We start from the raw sequence: 23250 nt of genomic DNA, 5'->3' as shown, positions 1-23250 counted from the left end.
CAGACTTATCTGCTGAATTGCTTGATGCATAATTATACTTTTAAATGATGAAACAGTCAGTGACTAACATTTGCCATAGATGTTATTACAGCCCATGTCAGGCAGTTCGTCAGCTGCATGAACTGAAAAATAAAATAAAAAAAAGTTCTGGGTATTTGTTTTACTCTGTAGACCACCATAGTGGAGGAGTGTGCGACGTATAAGCTGAAAGTATCGCACTACCCTACACAAAAAAAAAAAAAAAAAAAAGTGTTTCACCCTCTGGAGGACCAGGCACATCGCCAACAGTCTATTCATTTAATTGGGAACTATGTAATGCTTCCTTTTTCCTGCGGGGGCACTGTAGGAAAATGAAAAACTCCCTACCAGGATCTCTTACAGATGTTGATTGCTGAAAAGTTCAACAGCAAGATGCCTTGTGATCCGCTTATTGTTGGGGGTGGCCTATTAAGAATAAGGGACAGTCCAAAGGGAAGAACCCCTTTAATAACGTATTCTTATACAAGAGAAGGCTCCACTATGTAGTAGATTTTGCCCTGTTGCCCCCCCTTCCCCCCCCCCCCCCTTGGTGCATAACATCTGACCTTGTCGCCCCCAGAATATAACATCCGACCCTGTTGCCCCCTTGCAACTTGGAGTATATCCTCTGCCCCTCGCGCCATGCCGCCGGTCTTTGCTAACATGTGACATAATGGCCGGTGATGCTGAGCGCACGGATACCAGCACGGTCCTGCAGTAGGAGCCACTGGGGTAACAAGTCCGTCCATGACATTTCTTCATCCTAAATCTTCCCCCATCACCTGTGAGTGATATTATTGAGAAGTAGAAGGAACAGCAGCAACTCAGCCACGAAGTGGAGACCCCATAATGTTACAGAGCGGGGGGCTGAGTGCTGAGGCCCAGGGGGCAGAAAAGTCACCATCGCTCTGCTGACTACATAACTGCAGAGTCCAGACCTCCTCTGCTATAACATCAGCACAAACACTGCGCCCCGCCGGGAGCTTCATGACCGAGCAGCTGCATGCAGCCGTACATCACCAAGCACAATGCCGAGCGTTGGATGGAGTAGTGTAAAGCTGCCATCACTGGACTCTGGAGGAGACGTGTTCTGTGCAGTGACGGATCACACTGCTCTAGCATCTGATGGAGGAGTCTGGGTTTGGTGAATCCAGGAGAACGTTACCCCCTGACTGCATTGCGCCCCCTGTACAGATGGTGCAGGAGGAATAATACTGTGGGCTGTTATCAGGGGACGGCCGCAGCTTCTTGGTCCCAGTGACGGGAACTATAAATTCTTCAGCTCAAGACATTGTGGACAATTGCTGCTGCCATCTTTGTGGGAACAGTTTGGGGAAGACTCGTTTCTGTTCCCCATGACTGTGCCCAGTGCACCAGCTCCATACAGACACGTGGTGGGGGAGTTTAGTGTAAGAACATGAGCAGCGGCACAGAGCCCAAATCTGTCACATCCAGCACCTGTAACGGAGATTATGAGCCTGTCCTCCCCCAACTTCAGGGTCTCCCCTCATAAATGCTCTTCTGGATGAGAAACATTTAGAATGGAGAGTCCTCTCAATATATATCTCTTCTGTATGAAGGGACGCACATTCCCACAGATCTTGTAGTAATTATCCCCAGGAGAGTGGAAGCTGTAATAGCTGCAAAATGGAGATGAATTCCATAATGTCCAAGGATGTAGAACGGGAGGTGAGAAATGCTCCTGCCGGTGTAATGTGGAGGGGACACATTCTCCATCTTGTATCCTGTAGCTCCGTACTCACATTGCCATCAGTTGTCTCTTTATGACCTGACATTGGAAGAACAAGCTAACGTTATGAAGGTGTCGGCCATAGTTGGATTGACCCCTAGATCAAAGTACTCGAAAATGACGTGAATTCTTGGGGGTACACACTTCTCAGTGGGCCGCATAGTGCCCCTGAGTTTGGCGCAGTTCTATTGCAGCATTGGAATCAGACCCATGGGAACATATCCTTGGATATAGTCTGTTCTACATATTATGCTTGAGTTTCCTTTAATAATCTAAAATGTAAGTTTTCTTCTTTTCAAGTTTTGCAACTTTTTGTACTTTGTGTTTCCATTCATGGCCAAATTCTAGAATTCTTCTTTCTGGCAGTGAATGAAAACCTTGTGGTGGCACTCCAGAGTGACACAGCGATGCCCCTTATCTAAGCTAAAATTGTGAAATTACCCGGCAATGCGCCTTATAAAATATAGTCACAAAAGACCTGCACATTGTGTCTGCCAGTGCACGCCAGACAAGGACAGAGTGTGTGTGTGTATATATATATATATATATATATATATATATATATATATATATATATATATATATATATACAGAATAGACCAAAAGTTTGGACACACCTTCTCATTTAAAGATTTTTCTGTATTTTTATGACTATGAAAATTGCACATTCACACTGAAGGCATTAAAAATATGAATGAACACATGTGGAATTATATACTTAACAAAAAAGTGTGAAACAACTGAAATTATGTCTTATATTCTAGGTTCTTCAAAGTAGCCACCTTTTGCTTTGATGACTGCTTTGCACACTCTTGGCATTCTCTTGATGAGCTTCAAGAGGTAGTCACCGGGAATGGTCTTCCAACAATCTTGAAGGAGTTCCCAGAGATGCTTAGCACTTGTAGGCCCTTTTGCCTTCACTCTGCGGTCCAGCTCACCCCAAACCATCTTGATTGGGTTCAGGTCTGGTGACTGTGGAGGCCAGGTCATCTGGCGTAGCACCCCATCACTCTCCTTCTTGGTCAAATAGCCCTTACACCGCCTGGAGGTGTGATTGGGGTCATTGTCCTGTTGAAAAATAAATGATGGTCCAACTAAACACAAACCGGATGGAATAGCATGCCGCTGCAAGATGCTGTGGTAGCCATGCTGGTTCAGTATGCCTTTAATTTTGAATAAATCCCCAACAGTGTCACCAGCAAAGCCCCCCCACACCATCACACCTCCTCCATGCTTCACGGTGGGAACCAGGCATGTAGAGTCCATCCGTTCACCTTTTCTGCGTCACACAAAGACACGGTGGATGGAACCAAACATCTCAAATTTGGACTTAACAGACCAAAGCACAGATTTCCACTGGTCTAATGTCTATTCCTTGTGTTCTTTAGCCCAAACAAGTCTCTTCTGCTTGTTGCCTGTCCTTAGCAGTGGTTTCCCAGCAGCTATTTTACCATGAAGGCCTGCTGCACAAAGTCTCCTCTTAACAGTTCTTGTAGAGATGTGTCTGCTGCTAGAACTCTGTGTGGCATTGACCTGGTCTCTAATCTGAGCTGCTGTTAACCTGCGATTTCTGAGGCTGGTGACTCAGATAGATTTATCCTCAGAAGCAGAGGTGACTCTTGGTCTTCCTTTCCTGGGGCGGTCCTCATGTGAGCCAGTTTCTTTGTAGCGCTGGATGGTTTTTGCATCTGCACTTGGGGTCACTTTCAAAGTTTTCCCAATTTTTCAGACTGACTGACCTTCATTTCTTAAAGTAATGATGGCTACTCGTTTTTCATAACTTAGCTGCTTTTTTCTTGCTATAATACAAATTCTAACAGTCTATTCAGTAGGACTATCAGCTGTGTATCCACCAGACTTCTGCACAACACAACTGATGGTCCCAACACCATTTATAAGGCAAGAAATCCCACTTATTAAACCTGACAGGGCACACCTGTGAAGTGAAAACCATTCCTGGTGACTACTTCTTGAAGCTCATCAAGAGAATGCCAAGAGTGTGCAAAGCAGTCATCAAAGCAAAAGGTGGCTACTTTGAAGAACTTAGAATATAAGACATATTTTCAGTTGTTTCACACTTTTTTGTTAAGTATATAATTCCACGCGTGTTAATTCATAGTTTTGATGCCTTTAGTGTGAAAGTACAATTTTCAAAGTCATGAAAATACAGAAAAATCTTTAAATGTGAAAGTGTCCAAACTTTTGGTCTGTACTGTACATACATACATATATACAGAAGCTGGTTTTGGAGGAACAGGGCTCAGCAGCTAAGAAGAGCATTGAGGGCGGAAGGCAAAAGCTTCTCTGATCGTATCGATCTTCTGCTTAAAGAAGGAGGCAAAGTCTTCAGCAGTAAAGAGTGGAGAGGGAGGAGGTGCTGGGGGACGGAGTAGAGAATTGAAAGTGTTGAAAAGCTGTTTAGGGTTGTGAGACAGCAAGAGATATGAGAGATGAGAAGTATGTTTGTTTTGCAGCAGTGAGCATAGACTTGAAGCTGGCGAGGGACTGCTTGTATGTGATGAAGTGCTCGATGGAGCAGGATCGCTTCCATCTTCGCTCAGCGACCCTGGAAGCCCGTTTCAGTTCTTTGGTCAGGTTGGTCAGCCAGGGCTCTGTTGATTGTATGAGTTTTGCTATGCATGAGGTGGGCGGCCGAGTCAAGTGTTGCTGTTATTTTGGTGTTATAAAAACTGGCAGCAGCATCTGTGTCATGAAGGGAATCTATGTCTTTAAGAGCGAGAAGGGACTCAGAGAGTGATTGTAAATTGAGGTGTTTGAGATTTCTGTGAGGGTGAGTGAGTTTGTGAAGTGGGGGTTGCACACTAGGAGAAGGTTGAGGTCAAAGGAACTGGCGAAGGAGCTCAGCGAGAGAATTGTGGCAAGGCACAGATCTGGCCAAGGTTACAACAGAATTTCTACAGTACTCAAGGTTCCTAAGAGTACAGTGGCCTCCATAATCCTTAAATGGAAGAAGTTTTGGACCACCAGAAGTCTTCCTAGACCTGGCCGTCCAGCCAAACTGAGCAATCGTGGGAGAAGAACCTTGGCGAGAAAGGTAAAGAAGAACCCCAAGATCACTGTGGCTGATCTCCAGAGACACAGTAGGGAGATGGGAGAAAGTTCCACAAAGTCAACTATCACTGCAGCCCTCCAACAGTCAGGCCTTTATGGCAGAGTGGCCCGACGGAAGCCTCTCCTCAGTGCAAGACATATGAAAGCCTGCATAGAGTTTTCTAAAAAACACATGAAAGACTCCCAGACTATGAGAAATAAGATTCTCTGGTCTGATGAGACGAAGATAGACCTTTTTGATAATTCTAAGCAGTATGTGTGGAGAAAACCAGGCACTGCTCATCATCAGCCCAATACAATACCAACAGTAAAACATGGTGGTGGCAGCATCATGCTATGGGGATGTTTTTCAGCTGCAGGGACAGGATGACTGGTTGTCATTGAAGGAAACATGAATGCGACCAAAGTGCTCTGGACCTCAGACTTGGCCTAAGGTACACCTTCCAACAAGACAATGACCCTAAGCACACAGCCAAAATAACAAAGGAGCGGCTTCAGAACAACTCTGTGACCATTCTTGACTGACTCAGCCAGAGCCCTGTCCTAAACCCAATTGGCTGTCCACCAACGTTCACCATCCAACCTGATGGAACTGGAGAGGATCTGCAAGGAAGAATGGCAGAGGATCCCCAAATCCAGAGGTGAAAAACTTGCTGCATCATTCCCAAGAAGACTCATGGCTGTACTAGCTCAAAAGGTGATTCTACTAAATACTGAGCAAAGGGTCTGAAGACTTATGACCATGTGATATTTCAGTTTTTCTTTTTTAATAAATTTGCAAAAATTTCTACATTTCTGTTTTTTTCAGTCAAGATGGGGTGCAGAGTGCACATTAATGAGAAAAATGAACTTTTTTGAATTTACCAAATGGCTGCAATGAAACAAAGAGTGGAAAATTTAAAGGGCTCTGAATACTTTCTGTACCCACTGTATATTAAAAAAAAAAATTAAATGGAAGATATAGAATTTATATCTAAGTAGCCGGTTATGAGTATGGAATATTGCAAAATGAATCATAAGTTACAAATTTATTAATTTGATATCTTACAATGAATACTCTACTCTGCATCGATTAAATGTGCAATCTTCATCATCATCAATATTATGTGTAGTGTGTGACACAAGCTGTCTGTCATCGCACATCCGATCCCCCGTGTAGCTATAGATTTTACCATGTGGAGCCCTGTTGGAGCATACTGCAGCTGTCTGTCAGTTTCTCATCTTACTCTCCGCGGCAGAGCTGCGCTGCAGAGGAGTAGGATGTGATGATGTGACTTTCACTGCGGTGCAGAAATGATTATCATTGGTAGCATGTATGTATGATGGAGAATCTGATCAGGTTTATGTATAATGATGCAGCCTGTGGTGTGTATATTAATGGAGCCTGGTAAAGTGTGTATAATGGGACAACCTGTTGTATGTGTATAATGGGGCGCCTCCTCATATATGTGTATAATTGAGCCCTGTCTTGTGTGTGTATAATGGGGCACCTCATCATGTATGTGTATATTGGGGCACCTCATCATTTATTTGTATAATTGGGCACCTCATCATGTATGTGTATAATGGAGCCTTGTCTTGTATATGTATAATGTGGCCTCGTCATGTAATTGTGTAATGGGGCACCTCATCATGTGTGTTTAATGAGGCACCTCGTCGTGTGTGTAATGGCACACCTTGTCATGTATGTGTATAATGAGGCACCTCGTTATGTGTGTGTATAATAGGACACCTTGTCATGTATTTGTATAATGAGGCACCTCTTCGTTAATGTGTATAATGGGGCCTCATTGTGTTTGTGTATAATGGGGCAACCCATCAGGTATGTGTGTAATGGGCACTCCGTCATGTATGTGTATAATGGGGGCCCTCATCATGTATCTCTATAATATGGCACCTTGCCATGTATGAGTATATAATGGCTTACGCAACATGTGTATGTATAGTGGTGCCCCCGTCATGTATGTGTGTAATGGGGCATCCCTTCATGTATGTGTATAATGGGCCACCCCATCATGTGTGTGTGTGTATCATCAGACACCCTGTCATGTGTATAATTGGGAGCCTCATCTTGTAGGTTAATAATGGGCATCCCATCATGCACAGTACTTGTATAATGGGGCCTCGTTGTGTATGTTTATAATGATATCTTTGGGCACTCCATCATGAATATGTATAATGGGGTGCCGTGTCATGTATGTGTATTATAAGGTACCTCGTTTTGTATGTGTCTGTGTGTATAATAGGGCACCTTGTCATGTATGTATAATGGGGCACCCCATTCATGTGTGTGTAAATAGTGAGGCACCCCGTCATGTATGTGTATAACAGGGCACCTCATCATGTGTGAATAATGGGGCACCCTGTTATATATGTATGTATGTGTGTGTATGTGTGTGTGTATATATATATATATATATATATATATATATATATATATATATATATATATATATATATACAGTGGGGCAAAAAAGTATTTAGTCAGTCAGCAATAGTGCAAGTTCCACCACTTAAAAAGATGAGAGGCGTCTGTAATTTACATCATAGGTAGACCTCAACTATGGGAGACAAACTGAGAAAAAAAAATCCAGAAAATCACATTGTCTGTTTTTTTAACATTTTATTTGCATATTATGGTGGAAAATAAGTATTTGGTCAGAAACAATATTTCATCTCAATACTTTGTAATATATTCTTTGTTGGCAATGACAGAGGTCAAACGTTTTCTGTAAGTCTTCACAAGGTTGCCACACACTGTTGTTGGTATGTTGGCCCATTCCTCCATGCAGATCTCCTCTAGAGCAGTGATGTTTTTGGCTTTTCGCTTGGCAACACGGACTTTCAACTCCCTCCAAAGGTTTTCTATAGGGTTGAGATCTGGAGACTGGCTAGGCCACTCCAGGACCTTGAAATGCTTCTTACGAAGCCACTCCTTCGTTGCCCTGGCGGTGTGCTTTGGATCATTGTCATGTTGAAAGACCCAGCCACGTTTCATCTTCAATGCCCCTGCTGATGGAAGGAGGTTTGCACTCAAAATCTCACGATACATGGCCCCATTCATTCTTTCATGTACCCGGATCAGTCGTCCTGGCCCCTTTGCAGAGAAACAGCCCCAAAGCATGATGTTTCCACCACCATGCTTTACAGTAGGTATGGTGTTTGATGGATGCAACTCAGTATTCTTTTTCCTCCAAACACGACAAGTTGTGTTTCTACCAAACAGTTCCAGTTTGGTTTCATCAGACCATAGCACATTCTCCCAAAACTCCTCTGGATCATCCAAATGCTCTCTAGCAAACTTCAGACGGCCCGGACATGTACTGGCTTAAGCAGTGAGACACGTCTGGCACTGCAGGATCTGAGTCCATGGTGGCGTAGTGTGTTACTTATGGTAGGCCTTGTTACATTGGTCCCAGCTCTCTGCAGTTCATTCACTAGGTCCCCCCGCATGGTTCTGGGATTTTTGCTCACCGTTCTTGTGATCATTCTGACCTCACGGGGTGGGATTTTGCGTGGAGCCCCAGATCAAGGGAGATTATCAGTGGTCTTGTATGTCTTCCATTTTCTAATTATTGCTCCCACTGTTGATTTCTTCACTCCAAGCTGGTTGGCTATTGCAGATTCAGTCTTCCCAGCCTGGTGCAGGGCTACAATTTTGTTTCTGGTGTCCTTTGACAGCTCTTTGGTCTTCACCATAGTGGAGTTTGGAGTCAGACTGTTTGAGGGTGTGCATAGGTGTCTTTTTATACTGATAACAAGATTAAACAGGTGCCATTACTACAGGTAATGAGTGGAGGAAAGAGGAGACTCTTAAAGAAGAAGTTACAGGTCTGTGAGAGCCAGAAATCTTGATTGTTTGTTTCTGACCAAATACTTATTTTCCACCATAATATGCAAAAAAAATGATAAAAAAACAGACAATGTGATTTTCTGGATTTTTTTTTCTCAGTTTGTCTCCCATAGTTGAGGTCTACCTATGATGTAAATTACAGCCGCCTCTCATCTTTTTAAGTGGTGGAACTTGCACTATTGCTGACTGACTAAATACTTTTTTGCCCCACTGTATATATATATATATATATATATATAATGGGGTACCTCGTGTGTTTATAATGGGGCACCTTGTCATGTATGTGCATAACAAAGCACCTCATCATGTGTGTAGAACGGGGAACCTCGTCTTGTGTGTATAATGGCACCTCATCATGTATGTGCATAATGGGGCATCTGATCATGTGTGTATAATTGGGCACCCCGTTATGTATGTGTATAATGTGGCACCTCATTGTGTATCTGTATAATGGGGCACCCCATCATGTGCGTATAATGGGGAACCACACATCATGAATGTGTACAATTGGGCACCCTATCATGTATGTCTGTAATGGGGGACCTCATCATGTATGTGTGTAATGGGGAACAACCTCATGTGTGTGTATAATGGGGCACCCCATCATGTGTGTATCATTAGGCACCGTGTCGAGTGTGTATAATTGGGGGCCTCACCATGTAGGTTAATAACATGGCACCCCATCATGCACAGTATGTGTATAATGGGGCCTCGTCATGTTTTGTATAATGATATCATGGGACACCTCATCATGTATGTGTATAATGAAAACATGGGGCACTCCGTCATGTATTTATATAATGACGTGTCGTGTATGTGTATAATGAGGTGCCCTACCATGTATGTGTATCAGTCACTCCGTCATGTATGTGTGTATAAGGGGGCTTTGTCTTGTACGTGTATAATGGGGCAACAGTCATGTGTGTATAATGGGGTCTCGTTGTGTATGTGGAATAATGGGGCAACGGCAACTCAACATGTAAACGTGCATCTCACAAAATTAGAATATCATCAAAACATTAATTTATTTCACTTCTTCAATACAAAAAGTGAAACTCATATATTATATAGAATCATTACACACAGAGTGATCTATTCCAAGTGTTTATTTCTGTTAATGTTGATGATTATGGCTTACGGACAATGAAAACCCAAAAGTCATTATCTCAGTAAATTAGAATAATTTATAACACCTGCTTGAAAATGATTTTAAAATCCCAAATTTTGGCCTACTGAAATGTATGATCATTAAATGCCCACAATACTTGGTCGGGGCTCCTTTGGCATCAATTACTGCATCAATGCAGCGTGGCATGGAGGTGATCAGCCTGTGGCGCTGCTGAGGGGTTATGGAAGCCCAGGTTGCTTTGATAGCAGCCTTCAGCTTGTTTGCATTGTGGGGTTTGGTGTCTCTCATCTTCCTCTTGACAATATCCCATAGATTCTCTATGGGGTTAAGGTCAGGCGAGTTTGCTGCCAATCAAGCACAGCGATACTGTTGTTTGTACACCAGGTATTGGTACTTTTGGCAGTGTGGACAGGGGCCAAGTCCTGCTGGAGAATGACATTTCCATCTCCAAAAAGATTGTCTGCAGAGGGAAGCATGAAGTGCTCTAAAATGTCCTGGTAGATGGCTGCCCCGACTTTGGTCTTAATAAAACAGTGGACCTACACCAGCAGATGACATGGCTCCCCAAACCATCACTGATTGTGGAAACTTCACACTAGAACTCAAGCAGCTTGGATTGTGGCCTCTCCACTCTTCCTCCAGACTCTGGGACCTTGATTTCCAAGGTCTAGTGGAAATATTCACAATCGTTGATGGTTTGGGAAGCCATGTCATCTGCTGGTGTGGGTCCACTGTGTTTTATGAAGACCAAAGTCAGCGCAGCCGTCTACCAGGATATTTTAGAGCACTTCCCTCTGCAGACAATCTTTTTGGAGATGGAAATGTCATTCTCCAGCAGGACTTGGCCCCTGTCCACACTGCCAAAAGTACAAATACCTGGTTTACAAACAACAGTATCACTATGCTTGATTGGCAGCAAACTCGCCTGACCTTAACCCCATAGAGAATCTATGGAGTATTGTCAAGAGGAAGATGAGAGACACCAGACCCAACAATGCTGAAGGCTGCTATCAAAGCAACCTGGGCTTCCATAACCCCTCAGCAGTGCCACAGGCTGATCGCCTCCATGCCACGCCGGATTGATGCAGGAATTGATGCAAAAGGAGCCGTGACCAAGTATTGAGTGCATTTACTGATCATACATTTCAGGAGGCCAACATTTCCGATTTTAAAATCTATTTCAAGCTGGTGTTATAAAATATTCTAATTGAACTAGATGGACTTATAGTCTTCCTTCAACCTTAATAACTATGTAACTACCGGTATGTAATTTACTGAGATAATGACTTTTGGGTTTTCATTGGCTGTAAGCCATAATCATCAACATTAACAGAACTAAAACTGTGAAATAGATCACTCTGTCTGTAATGACTCTACATAATATATGAGTTTCACTTTTGTATTGAAGAACTGCTATAAATTAACTTTTTGATGATATTCTAATTTTATGAGATGCACCTGTATGTGTATAATGGGGCACCCGTCATGTGTGTGTATAATGGGGCACCCCGTTGTGGATGTGTAAAATGGGGCATTTGATCATGTATGTGTATAATGGGGCCTCGTTATGCATATGAATAATGGGGTTCACCGTCATTTGTGTATAATGGGTCACCGTCCTGTGTGTGTATAATGGGGCCTCATCCTGTGTGTGTATAATGGGGCCTTGTTTTGTATGTGTGTATAATGGGGCCTTGTTGTGTGTGTGTGTATAATGGGACACCCTGTTGTGTGTGTATAATGGGGCACCTTCATGTATGTGTATAATATGGCCCCCTGTCATGTGACTGTATAATGGGGCCTCGTCCTGTGTGTGTATAATGTATAATGTGGCCTTGTGTGTGTGTGTATAATGGGACACCCCATTATGTGTGTATAATGGGGCCTCGTCATGTATGTGAGCAGTATAGACATGGGTTACAACTTCCACCACTAATGATAGACCCGTGCCCTGCCGATGGGCGTAGATTACTGTAGGGGCTCCGTGGACCCTGTACATCCTTTGTCAGCCCCATGCGATTAACCTACGAGTCGTGTTCTCTCCCCACCGGCCTATTCTCACTCCTCGGGTACCAGCGACAATGGCTTGTTGTTATGTAAAGAAGCCTGTATCCAGCAAAAAACGTGGAGAGATTCTTCAGTGTTGGAATCTTAGTCACATGGGGCCGTGACAGTCCACCCCCCCTCCCCCAGCTAATCTAGTTTCTATAGAAACAAGATTGGGAAAAAATACCGACGGAGAGGGGCAGAAAAGAGTAAGAACGAGAGGGATATAGAGGTGAGCAGCCATAGGTATGAGGGGAGTCGGGGGGACCACAATGGGCAGCGAGGAATCTGCTGACGGACAGGTGACGCATCAAGTTCCTCCACATAACTGATGTGCCGGGATGCTGTTAACGGATCCTAGATTCTCCTGGAGGTGGACAAGGAGTCAGGTTAGAGTAAGAGCAGGTAAGTGTTAATGCAAGTGAGCGGGGACGGAGAATAACGCGGGTTTCCATCATTTGCATGGTACGATCCGATTACAGGATATTCATTGCATCTATGGAACCCACTGCAAAGTTGTTACAAGACAGAGTGGCAGAAATAGATACAGTATCGGGCTGAAAAACCATAGATTAACCCCCAACAGGTGGTTGGCACATCCTGCTCGGAGCAGGAGCACGGGACGCCCCGGTCAAGAGACTCCTCTCCTCGTCTCCATCTGTTGTTCCCATTTGCTACAAACACCCGCCTGTCATTTTCATGCGTTTTTTTCCCCCCCATTAATTGATTCGGGTCCAGAAGTCGTCCACAGGATGGAGTTACAGCCCCGGCTTATGTTATCCTGCAATAACTCTTCTCCGCTCCGGGGAAGGTACCTCTCATTACCTTTCTTGGCCCTTGTGCAGATCCCTCTATTAATAAGAACATCTGACGTGGACTCTGCGCGTTCTGTAATAGTCGAGCGAGGTTTGCATCGCTCTCATCGACAAGTAAGTGAAGCGCTCCGGGATTATGTCAGTCCCCTTCTCCGCAAGTTAATAGAATTACTTTTCAGTAGGTGGTCCGACATTATTTCTTCATTTGCATATTGATATATTATCTAGATATTAGACTTTAGATTAGTAGTGTATACACCGGCACCATAATGTCCACCATCACCAAGCTAGAGACCTACAAATTGCTCTTAAAGGGGTTTTATTACCAAGTTAGTTTTCACTCTTATTTTATTCCCTCTCCTTCGCTGAGTATTAAAGTTTTTGTCTTTTTTAAATCTGCCATATGGTTCCAGAGATATGGGCCTTATTGACTGCTAATGTTTATGACCTAAGGGGGCGTGGCTCACAGGGTATTATGCAGAAGTCCTTAAAGACACGCCCTCATAAACTCCTAAGAGACACACCCCCTTTGGTATAGAACATAAAAAGTAGCACTAAATAAAAAGCCTCATATCTCTGGAACCGTATGGCGGATTTCTAAAAGAAAAAAAGTGGAATAATCAGTGGAGAACTGGAAATGATATAAGAGCAAAACCTGGCCACGTTTGTGCTGATGACAGCCCATCCTTAAAGGAGCATTACAAGCTTACGTTGAGATCTCACCCACAGAATCGTGACCCACACCCACCACTTCTGTTTAGCCGTCAATGGCCACATTTACCATTATGATTGACGACATTGTTCCATGTTTTCTCTCTGCTGTAGAAAATGCAGCCACCTCTCCGTTGAAACCCATGGGTCATGCTTTGGATGACAAGGGGACTCATTACTAAATGTTGCTTAAAGTTTTGCATTTGTACTTTGCTGTTTTATATGTAAAAGTCACTTGCTCGTAGTGGAAGTTGTTTCCGAGTTTCTTGTATCTCACTATGACATTGATGGGCAGAAAGTAATGCAGGATACCCGTCTATGGTGGTCTACCGCTGAGGGTCTTGTTTTCTGCATTTAAAACTATTTATTCAGAAATGCAACCCCAAAACCTAATACCGCCATCGATCCCTCGCGATGAAGTGACTGCTTTGCCGAGCGTACACCTGTTCTCCGGCTGATGACAGGTGCAATAATTGCGTCCGCTCGCCTGCGCTATTATTAAACCTCATTATCATATGTTGACTCCCATTCTGTACAGCAGATCGAAATAGGGGAGCGATATGAGAGATGGTCCTAAGCCTGTGCCACTAAAGAGGGAAGCGGAGCGGATCTGTTCATTGTTAGTACCTGCGGCACCCTGTAACCCTCCAACTGTTAGAAGTAGCCGCATACTCCTCCATCTGCAGGTCACAGACATTATCTAGCCATTTTTAGATATTTTGTTTTGTGTATCCCTTTGAATCTATTTTATTTTTTGTCATTCCCATCTATCTATCTATCTATCTATCTATCTATCTATCTATCTATCTATCTATCTATCTATCTATCTATCTATAACTATTCTCGGAGAGTGCTTGGAAGTACAAGCAATTTACTGCCTTTTAAAAACGTCAGCCATTCTTGAGATATTAATGCTTTTGTTTACAGCTCGTTGCCTTGGAGACAGACCACCACTGCTAGACAGCAGAACATCACCAGCGTTTACAAACTCTTTTCTATTGAGCTTGCAAGCAAAGTTTTTAAACTATCCAGGATTGCTCTTAATCCCAGGAAGTTTCAGTGCAACCCTTAAACGCTAGACAGCAGCATTGGTCGGTCTCCAGAACAATACGCTGAAAACAATTAGAAAAGTGATAACTGCGCGATCCTGGCCAGCTTCAAATCAGTGCTTACAAGCTCATTAGAGAAAAAAAAAAGCACTGAGCACGTTCTGCTGTCTAGTAGCGGTGGTCGGTCTCCAAGACAATGAGCTGTAAAGAAAATAAAGCCGCTAATGTCTTGAGAAAGACTTCACATTTTTTTTAAATGGTAAATTGCTAAATTTCTTGTATTTACAAAAGTGCCTGTCTGAAAATATCCCATCTAAGAAGGTGGAAATAGGATTTAATGGCGGCTGCCTGAATATTAATACTCGACCGATTCTCATTTAATCGGATACAATTGTATTTAGCCTGACGCCGATACAGCATCTGTTTTATGGGTCCGATCCCTGGAACCGAACCTTGACCACCATGAGGTCCTATGTCACATGGAACAGGAAAATCGGATCTCCAGGTACCAGAGAGCCCGAGGCGCTCTGATATCTCTGGATTTGCCCTGTGTTTCTTTAGTTACACCCAATTCACACTATGGTTTTTAATACTCTTTGTTTTTCTTATCCAAAAAGTAGAAGTAGAGAGAAAAGCCTGACATGTCTCAGCTGCTGCAGAACCTCTTTGTAAAGAGGAAGCTTGAGCTACGTGAAAGTGTGTTGATTAATTGTTATTCTTTTTCAGGCACCTGTTCAGTGGCTCCATTCGGGCTTATGTGTGAACCTCCCTGCAAAACAGGATTCAGGCGTATGAGCCAATGGGGACATAGGCGATAATGGTGCCGGCACGTTCACTCTGCCGGCACCATTATATGGTCTATGGCCCCATCGGTGCATACGTCAGAATCACGTTGTATAGGGATCGGACGTAAGCACTAACGGGACCCACCAATGTGCAGAAAAGTGTATTGTGAAAGCACCCTAATAGTGAGATGTCCCCCCCAATAAAATGTGATTGAGAAATCTAGAGTAGAAGCTGTATGCAAATTAGGTCGGAAGTGCACTAGGGGTGTGTCAGTTCCATATAGTAAGAGACTCGGCACTCCACTTAAGTGATCAGATAATTTCATGTTGTCCACACTAGTAGTAAGTAAAACGTTTCGGTCTTACATTAGACCTTCATCAGTTACAGGACAAAGTAAGGTTATTAGATCAGGTGGATCAATAATCTTGGTTGGAGATCACTAGATCATTAAACATTCCATGACATGAAAAAGTGGGGCAAGGGTTGTGTGCACATATAGGGTTAAGTGCGACGTGCCTCAGTGGCACCGTGTCTGCATATGCCACTGAGGCACGTCACACTTAACCCTATATGTGCACAGGTCTGACAACCCTTGCCCCACTTTTTCATGTAATGGAATGTTTAATGATCTGGTGGTCTCCAACCAAGATTATTGGACCTCCCCTAATAACCTTACTGTCCTGTAACCGATCAAGGTCTGATATAAGAGCAAAACGTTTTACTTACTACTAGTGTGGAGAACATTAAATTATCTGATCACTTAAGTTGAGTGCCAAGTCTCTTGATATAGGTTAATGGTGTGGGAACTTACTCTGGCACCTACAAAAGCTGTGCACACGCCTATCCAACCATTAGTTCCAGTTGCATAGACCCGCCTACAGAGCACTTCCAATCTTATTTGCGTATGGCTTCTACATCAGATTTTTTATGACTGGCACATCAGATCTCTACAAGAAAGGTATTATACAGTGCCAGCCGCAGTATTTACACAGAGTGCAGCCACGTGTTCCCTGAATCATAGAATGGTAGAGTTGGAAGGGACCTCCTGGGTCATCTGGTCCAACCCCCTGCTCAAAGCAGGATTCATTAAATCATCCCAGACAGATGTCTGTCCAGCCTCTGTTTGAAAACTTCCATTGAAGGAGAACTCACCACCTCTCGTGGCAGCCTGTTCCAATCATTGATCACCCTCACTGTCAAAAAGTTTTTTCTAATATCTAATCTGTGTCTCCTCCCGTTCAGTTTCATCCCATTACTTCTAGTCTTTCCTTGTGCAAATGAGAATAAAGATGATCCTTCTACAATGTGACAGCCCTTGAGATATTTGTAGACAGCTATTAAGTCTCCTCTCAGTCTTCTTTTTTGCAAGCTAAACATTCCCAAATCCTGTAAACGTTCCTCATAGGACATGGTTTGCAGACCAGTCACCATTCTGGTTGCTCTTCTCTGAACTTGCTCCAGTTTGTTGATGTCTTTTTTAAAAGATGGTGCCCAAAACTGGACACAGTATTCCAGATGAGGTCTTACCAAAGACAAGTAGGGGCAATAATGACTTCATGTGAGCTAGACTGTATGCCTCAGTTAATATATCCCAGAATTGCATTTGCCTTTTTTGCTGCTGCATCACACTGTTGACTCATGTTCAGTCTTTGATCTATTAGTATACCCAAGTCTTTTTCACATGTGCTGTTGCTTAGCCCTATGAATCCCATTCTGTAAATGATTTTTTTCATTTTTATTGCCCAGATGTAGTACTTTGCATTTTTCCTTGTTAAAACCCATTCTGTTAGTTGCTGCCCACTGCTCCAGTTTATTTATATCTTTTTGAATCCTCTCTCTCTCTTCCCTAGTATTAGCTATTCCTCCTAGCTTTGTGTCATCAGCAAATTTAATTAGTTTACCCTCAATTCCTTCAGCCAAATCATTGATAAAGATGTTAAACAATACAGGGCTCAGGACAGAACTCTGTGGTACTCCACTTGAGACAGTCTTCCAATTGAATGTGCAGCCATTTACAACCACTCTTTGGGTCCCATCACTAAGCCAGTTATGAATCCACCTAACAGTTGCCTTGTCCATTCCATACTTAGTCATCTATATATATAATTGCCTAAGGGTTTTTCCGTCTGTCTGTCTGTCTTTCTTTCTGTCTGTCTGTCCTGGAAATCCCGCGTCTCTGGTCGAGGCCTGGCGGCCTCGACCAATCAGCGACGGGCACAGTATCGACGTAGAAATCCCGCGGCCTCGACTAATCAGCGACGGGCACAGCGACGATGATGTCATAAAGGACATAGACATCCCGCATCTCTGATTCAGCAATGGGCACAGTATCGACGTAGATGTCATAATGGTTGCCATGGCGACGATGATGTCATAAAGGTTGCCTCGACCAATCAGTCCATATTGTCCATATACTACAGGGACATGCATATTCTAGAATACCCGATGCGTTAGAATCGGGCCACAATCTAGTCTATATATATATATATATATATATATATATATATATATATACAGTGGGGCAAAAAAGTATTTAGTCAGTCAGCAATAGTGCAAGTTCCACCACTTAAAAAGATGAGAGGCGTCTGTAATTTACATCATAAGTAGACCTCAACTATGGGAGACAAACTGAGAAAAAAAAAATCCAGAAAATCACACTGTCTGTTTTTTTAACATTTTATTTGCATATTATGGTGGAAAATAAGTATTTGGTCAGAAACAAAATTTCATCTCAATACTTTGTAATATATCCTTTGTTGGCAATGACAGAGGTCAAACGTTTTCTGTAAGTCTTCACAAGGTTGCCACACACTGTTGTTGGTATGTTGGCCCATTCCTCCATGCAGATCTCCTCTAGAGCAGTGATGTTTTTGGCTTTTCGCTTGGCAACACGGACTTTCAACTCCCTCCAAAGGTTTTCTATAGGGTTGAGATCTGGAGACTGGCTAGGCCACTCCAGGACCTTGAAATGCTTCTTACGAAGCCACTCCTTTGTTGCCCTGGCGGTGTGCTTTGGATCATTGTCATGTTGAAAGACCCAGCCACGTTTCATCTTCAATGCCCTTGCTGATGGAAGGAGGTTTGCACTCAAAATCTCACAATACATGGCCCCATTCATTCTTTCATGTACCCAGATCAGTCGTCCTGGCCCCTTTGCAGAGAAACAGCCCCAAAGCATGATGTTTCCACCACCATGCTTTACAGTAGGTATGGTGTTTGATGGATGCAACTCAGTATTCTTTTTCCTCCAAACACGACAAGTTGTGTTTCTACCAAACTGTTCCAGTTTGGTTTCATCAGACCATAGGACATTCTCCCAAAACTCCTCTGGATCATCCAAATGCTCTCTAGCAAACTTCAGATGGGCCCGGACATGTACTGGCTTAAGCAGTGGGACACATCTGGCACTGCAGGATCTGAGTCCATGGTGGCGTAGTGTGTTACTTATGGTAGGCCTTGTTACATTGGTCCCAGCTCTCTGCAGTTCATTCACTAGGTCCCCCCGCGTGGTTCTGGGATTTTTGCTCACCGTTCTTGTGATCATTCTGACCCCATGGGGTGGGATTTTGCGTGGAGCCCCAGATCGAGGGAGATTATCAGTGGTCTTGTATGTCTTCCATTTTCTAATTATTGCTCCCACTGTTGATTTCTTCACTCCAAGCTGGTTGGCTATTGCAGATTCAGTCTTCCCAGCCTGGTGCAGGGCTACAATTTTGTTTCTGGTGTCCTTTGACAGCTCTTTGGTCTTCACCATAGTGGAGTTTGGAGTCAGACTGTTTGAGGGTGTGCACAGGTGTCTTTTTATACTGATAACAAGTTTAAACAGGTGCCATTACTACAGGTAATGATTGGAGGAAAGAGGAGACTCTTAAAGAAGAAGTTACAGGTCTGTGAGAGCCAGAAATCTTGATTGTTTGTTTCTGACCAAATACTTATTTTCCACCATAATATGCAAAAAAAATGATAAAAAAACAGACAATGTGATTTTCTGGATTTTTTTTTCTCAGTTTGTCTCCCATAGTTGAGGTCTACCTATGATGTAAATTACAGACGCCTCTCATCTTTTTAAGTGGTGGAACTTGCACTATTGCTGACTGACTAAATACTTTTTTGCCCCACTGTAATTGTCTTAGGGTTTTTCCGTCTGTCTGTCTGTCTGTCTTGGAAATCCCGCGTCTCTGATTGGTCGAGGCCACCAGGCCTCGACCAATCAGCGACGGGCACAGCATGGTGACGATGATGTCATAAAGGTTGCCTCGACCAATCAGCGACGGGCACAGTCTGCCACGAATTCGCCTCGACCAATCAGCGACGGGCACAGTCTGCCACAATTCGCCTCGACCAATCAGCGACGGGCACAGTATCGACGTAGATGTCATAATGGTTGCCATGGCGACGATTAAGTCATAAAGGTTGCCTCGACCAATCAGCGACGGGCACAGTCTGCCGCAAATTCTGGAATCATCATTGTCCATATATTACGGGGACATGCATATTCTAGAATATCCGATGCGTTAGAATCGGGCCACAATCTAGTTTTTTCAATAAGGATGGTGTGAGATACTTTGTAAAATGCTTTGCTGAAGTCAAGATATAATATATATATCTACAGCATTTCCCTAATCCACCCAGTCAGTGATTCTGTCTTAGAAGGAAATTAAGTTAGTCTGACATGACTTATTAGTTACAAACCCATGCTGACTTTGGTTAATCACTTCATTCTTATCCAGGTGCTTACATACATGCTGTTTAATAATTTGTTCAAAGATCTTTCCTAGTATAGACGTCAGACTCACCGGCCTATAGTTCCCTGGGTCTACCTTCCCCTTTTTGAAGATGGGAACGACACGGTACAGTGCTGTGATATAATATCTGCTACAGTCCTAATGGAACCACAAGGACAGGGCATATCTACCCCCTACATGTCTTATCATTTCCTCCTTTTGTGCCAGCGACTGAGGCTGTAGTGAGATTAGTTCCTTGGGCTCATAGACTCATGGAGGGGTCCTGAATTAAGTATGCCCTCTATTATAGGGAACCAAGCAGCAGTGCTGACATTTTTACTCATATAATTACAGAGTTTTAGCCTTCCAATGTAGCGCTGTAAAGTGAAACTGAAATCCTGAAGAAGGACTTGACATTAACCCATTTGTCACTATTTTTCTATTCTAGAAAAATGTGGGTTTTATTTATTACTGTTTGGCCTTTTCATGACCACGGTCTGACTCCAGGTCTATGCGGGGCTCCTGCCATTGTAAAACGCGGGAAGCATAGTTATACAGGTCAGACTGGAACCACAAAGACAGGCCTTTGCCCAGTGTTCCTTATTTCTGCCTCTGCAGAGTCCTTCACAGATCCCCAATATTAAAGAGAGGAGATCAACCTTGACTGTTGGGGCCAATATGGGGGATTCAGGGTTTGCCCCCTTTGGGATAGAAGCCTAGGCTGAGAAGTTGATCACTGGTTTGGATACGTTCCAGCCATGATGGGATTGTAGAGGAGATGGACAGAACCCACCCAGCACATAACGCACCCCCATCCAAGATCAGTACCCAGACCGGGCTGCGGCCATACTAGACAGTGGCTCCATCCTTCCCTGCATGATGTATAGGTCATATATCTCTGTAAAGATCAAAACCAAAACCGACGCTGCTCGAAAAATCCCCTTATAAAAGCTTTCTTCACTTCGTTGCCCCCTCGTTTATTCCCTTTGGTGCTCCAGTTTTGCATTCGGCAACTCCCCCCGCTAATGAGGGAAGAGTCGCTGCGCTCCACATAGCGGCTCCTCTGGAGGAAGCAGAGACGAACAATACCCAGCAGCGGGGCTGAACGTGCCGCCATCTCCCTTCTGGAGCTTATTTTGACAACCAGCTGACATCACAAATCCCAGATAATCATTGGGGCTGACAACTTGAAATGAGATGTGAAATCCGCGCTCAACTTTTCATCGTCAAAGAACAGTTATGAAGGGCGATCCCATAGGGGGCCCGAAAAATGTACACTGCCATGTAGTCATAAAGACGCACCACCGTGGGTCCCCGCACCGCAGGGGATTCTGGGTAAAGACCATCACATTCTATTTCTGCTAATGAGAGTATGTGTTTCGTCTTATTCCCTGTCCTTACTCCATTATTCATTGCTTCCATGTCAGTAGGATGTTGGTAAAGGAAGCGGTGACAGGTGGTGGGAAACGGCCAGGGACAGAAAGAAATGCTAAAAGAACAATAAAAATAGATCCCTGCACCCTCAGATAAGACGTAGACTGACCCCAAATAATAGAAGAAGCAAGTCCGGCGTATTCTCCATGCATTTGTGTACAGGGTCCCATTCACTTACAGCAAGCGGAGATCGTACAAAGGCTATGGCCATTATATTGTATGCCATGTTAGGGCAGAGCAATGTGATAAAGGGGTGAAATTCTCATATCTATTATCTATCGATCTATCTATTATCTATCTATCCTCTGTGTATCATCTATCTATTATCTATCATCTATTATTTATCCTCTATCTATTATCTATCTATTGTCTATCCTCTATTATCTATCTGATATCTATTATCTATCTATTGTCTATCCTCTATCTATCATCTATTATCTATCTGTTATCTATCTATTATATATCTATCATGTATCTATTATCTATCCATCTATTATCTATCTTTCTATCATATATCTATCTATCTATTTTTTTCAGTCTTCTAGCCGGGATATGTTCTATAAAGCAGCGTGGCTTATAATTACTAAACCTATTAACAATGGTGAGATTGAAGCATTAGACAGAGCCACGAAGGTGATAAATGTGCGCTAAGTATCTACAGACTGACAGGCGGATCAGCTGAGGGCGCGAGGTTTAAGTCGATGCTCGGGAATGGCAGGAAATGAACTGAATTATGCGCAGGGCTTCACTGCACATGAACCATTCATTCCGCTCGCAGACATATCGGGGCTTCCCTCGAGAGCGGCTCATCATATCGCAGTCCATTTATAAATGAAGCGGGTTATTGAATTCCTCCATTTGCTTGTGCAGCGCTCGCAGCTGCATCTATACACGCACGTCCATCGCACATACACACAAGCACTAAGTTTGTGCCCAAAGGGATGCTGCCGCCTCACTGAGATCGCATAATGTGATTTCTCCTTGGGTTACAATTGTTTTCAGTCAAGACTTTGACCATCCTGAAAGCTCAGCCGTTACCCCGGGGCGAGCGGACGTCGCAGCCCATCCGTGCGCTGGTTGTTTGTGTGTGTTGGTAGGGGTTGTCCATGTTACTGTCAGTGGTATTGGTTACATATGCCTGCACAGACACTGCATATCTGCCATGATTCATCTCGCTGCTGCAGCACAGTCTGTGCACTCTATAAATAGCCGGTGATACAATGCGGTACAGTACCATTCTCCAACGTTTCTATTATTTAAGGAGAACCGTCATGGCTTAGTGGGAGAATTTGTGTTTTTTTTTTTTTTCCCTGAGAAGACCCATAGATGCTCTGTCCTTGGTCCTGAGAGCAGCGAAGAAGGAGAGTTGTCCAGGAGCCTCCAGTAACACCTCCTGTTTTTATCCCACCCGCAGGTCCACTGGAGGCTTCTCAAAGCTAACCCACAGGTTGTCACTGAAGGAGAGGTCCGAGAAGAAGAACGATGCTGAGCCCGCACCGCTGGAGCAGCCCGCATTCAGACCACGATCACTGAGCATTGAATGGTGAGAATAGAGGGACAGAGTCAGACTGGTCTGCGGAAAAGACATGGTGGTTGTAGAGTAGACCGTTCTGGTGTGGTGCCATGTTGGATGTTCTTCGTAGACTTCGTTTGGTTGGGGTAGCTCAAGTTTTGCATGAGGCATAAAAATAGTTAAGATCTCATTGACCACTTTAAGTATTGCAAGGGTTGCTGTCTTACCAAACGAGACTTGGTCTAATGAAGGTTGTCTTGGTCTAATGAAGATTGTCTTGGTCTAATGAAGGTTGTCTTGGTCTAATGAAGGTTGTCTTGGTCTAATGAAGGTTGTCTTGGTCTAATGAA

At 43.6% G+C, this 23250-nt stretch overlaps 1 protein-coding gene across 2 annotated transcripts in view; it reads left to right on the top strand.

Annotated features, from left to right (window-relative positions):
* The window catches only part of LOC138645258 (ankyrin repeat and fibronectin type-III domain-containing protein 1-like), a 238878-nt gene that overhangs the window by 117531 nt on the left and 98097 nt on the right, over window positions 1-23250 (top strand). The window contains exons 1-2 of one of the 2 annotated variants that reach the window (XM_069734424.1): window positions 12054-12273; window positions 22802-22930. Coding sequence is in view for 1 of the 2 variants with exons in the window: in XM_069734422.1 (XP_069590523.1) it covers window positions 22802-22930 (129 nt within the window). In the remaining variant the exon portion in view is untranslated. Of the gene's footprint in view, window positions 1-12053; window positions 12274-22801; window positions 22931-23250 lie in introns of those variants that run through there. The other variant, XM_069734422.1, reaches the window with a different exon arrangement.

Source organism: Ranitomeya imitator, chromosome 7, assembly GCF_032444005.1.
Source record: "Ranitomeya imitator isolate aRanImi1 chromosome 7, aRanImi1.pri, whole genome shotgun sequence".
Classification (NCBI taxonomy): domain Eukaryota; kingdom Metazoa; phylum Chordata; class Amphibia; order Anura; family Dendrobatidae; genus Ranitomeya; species Ranitomeya imitator.
This window is presented reverse-complemented; position numbering and strand designations above follow the sequence as displayed.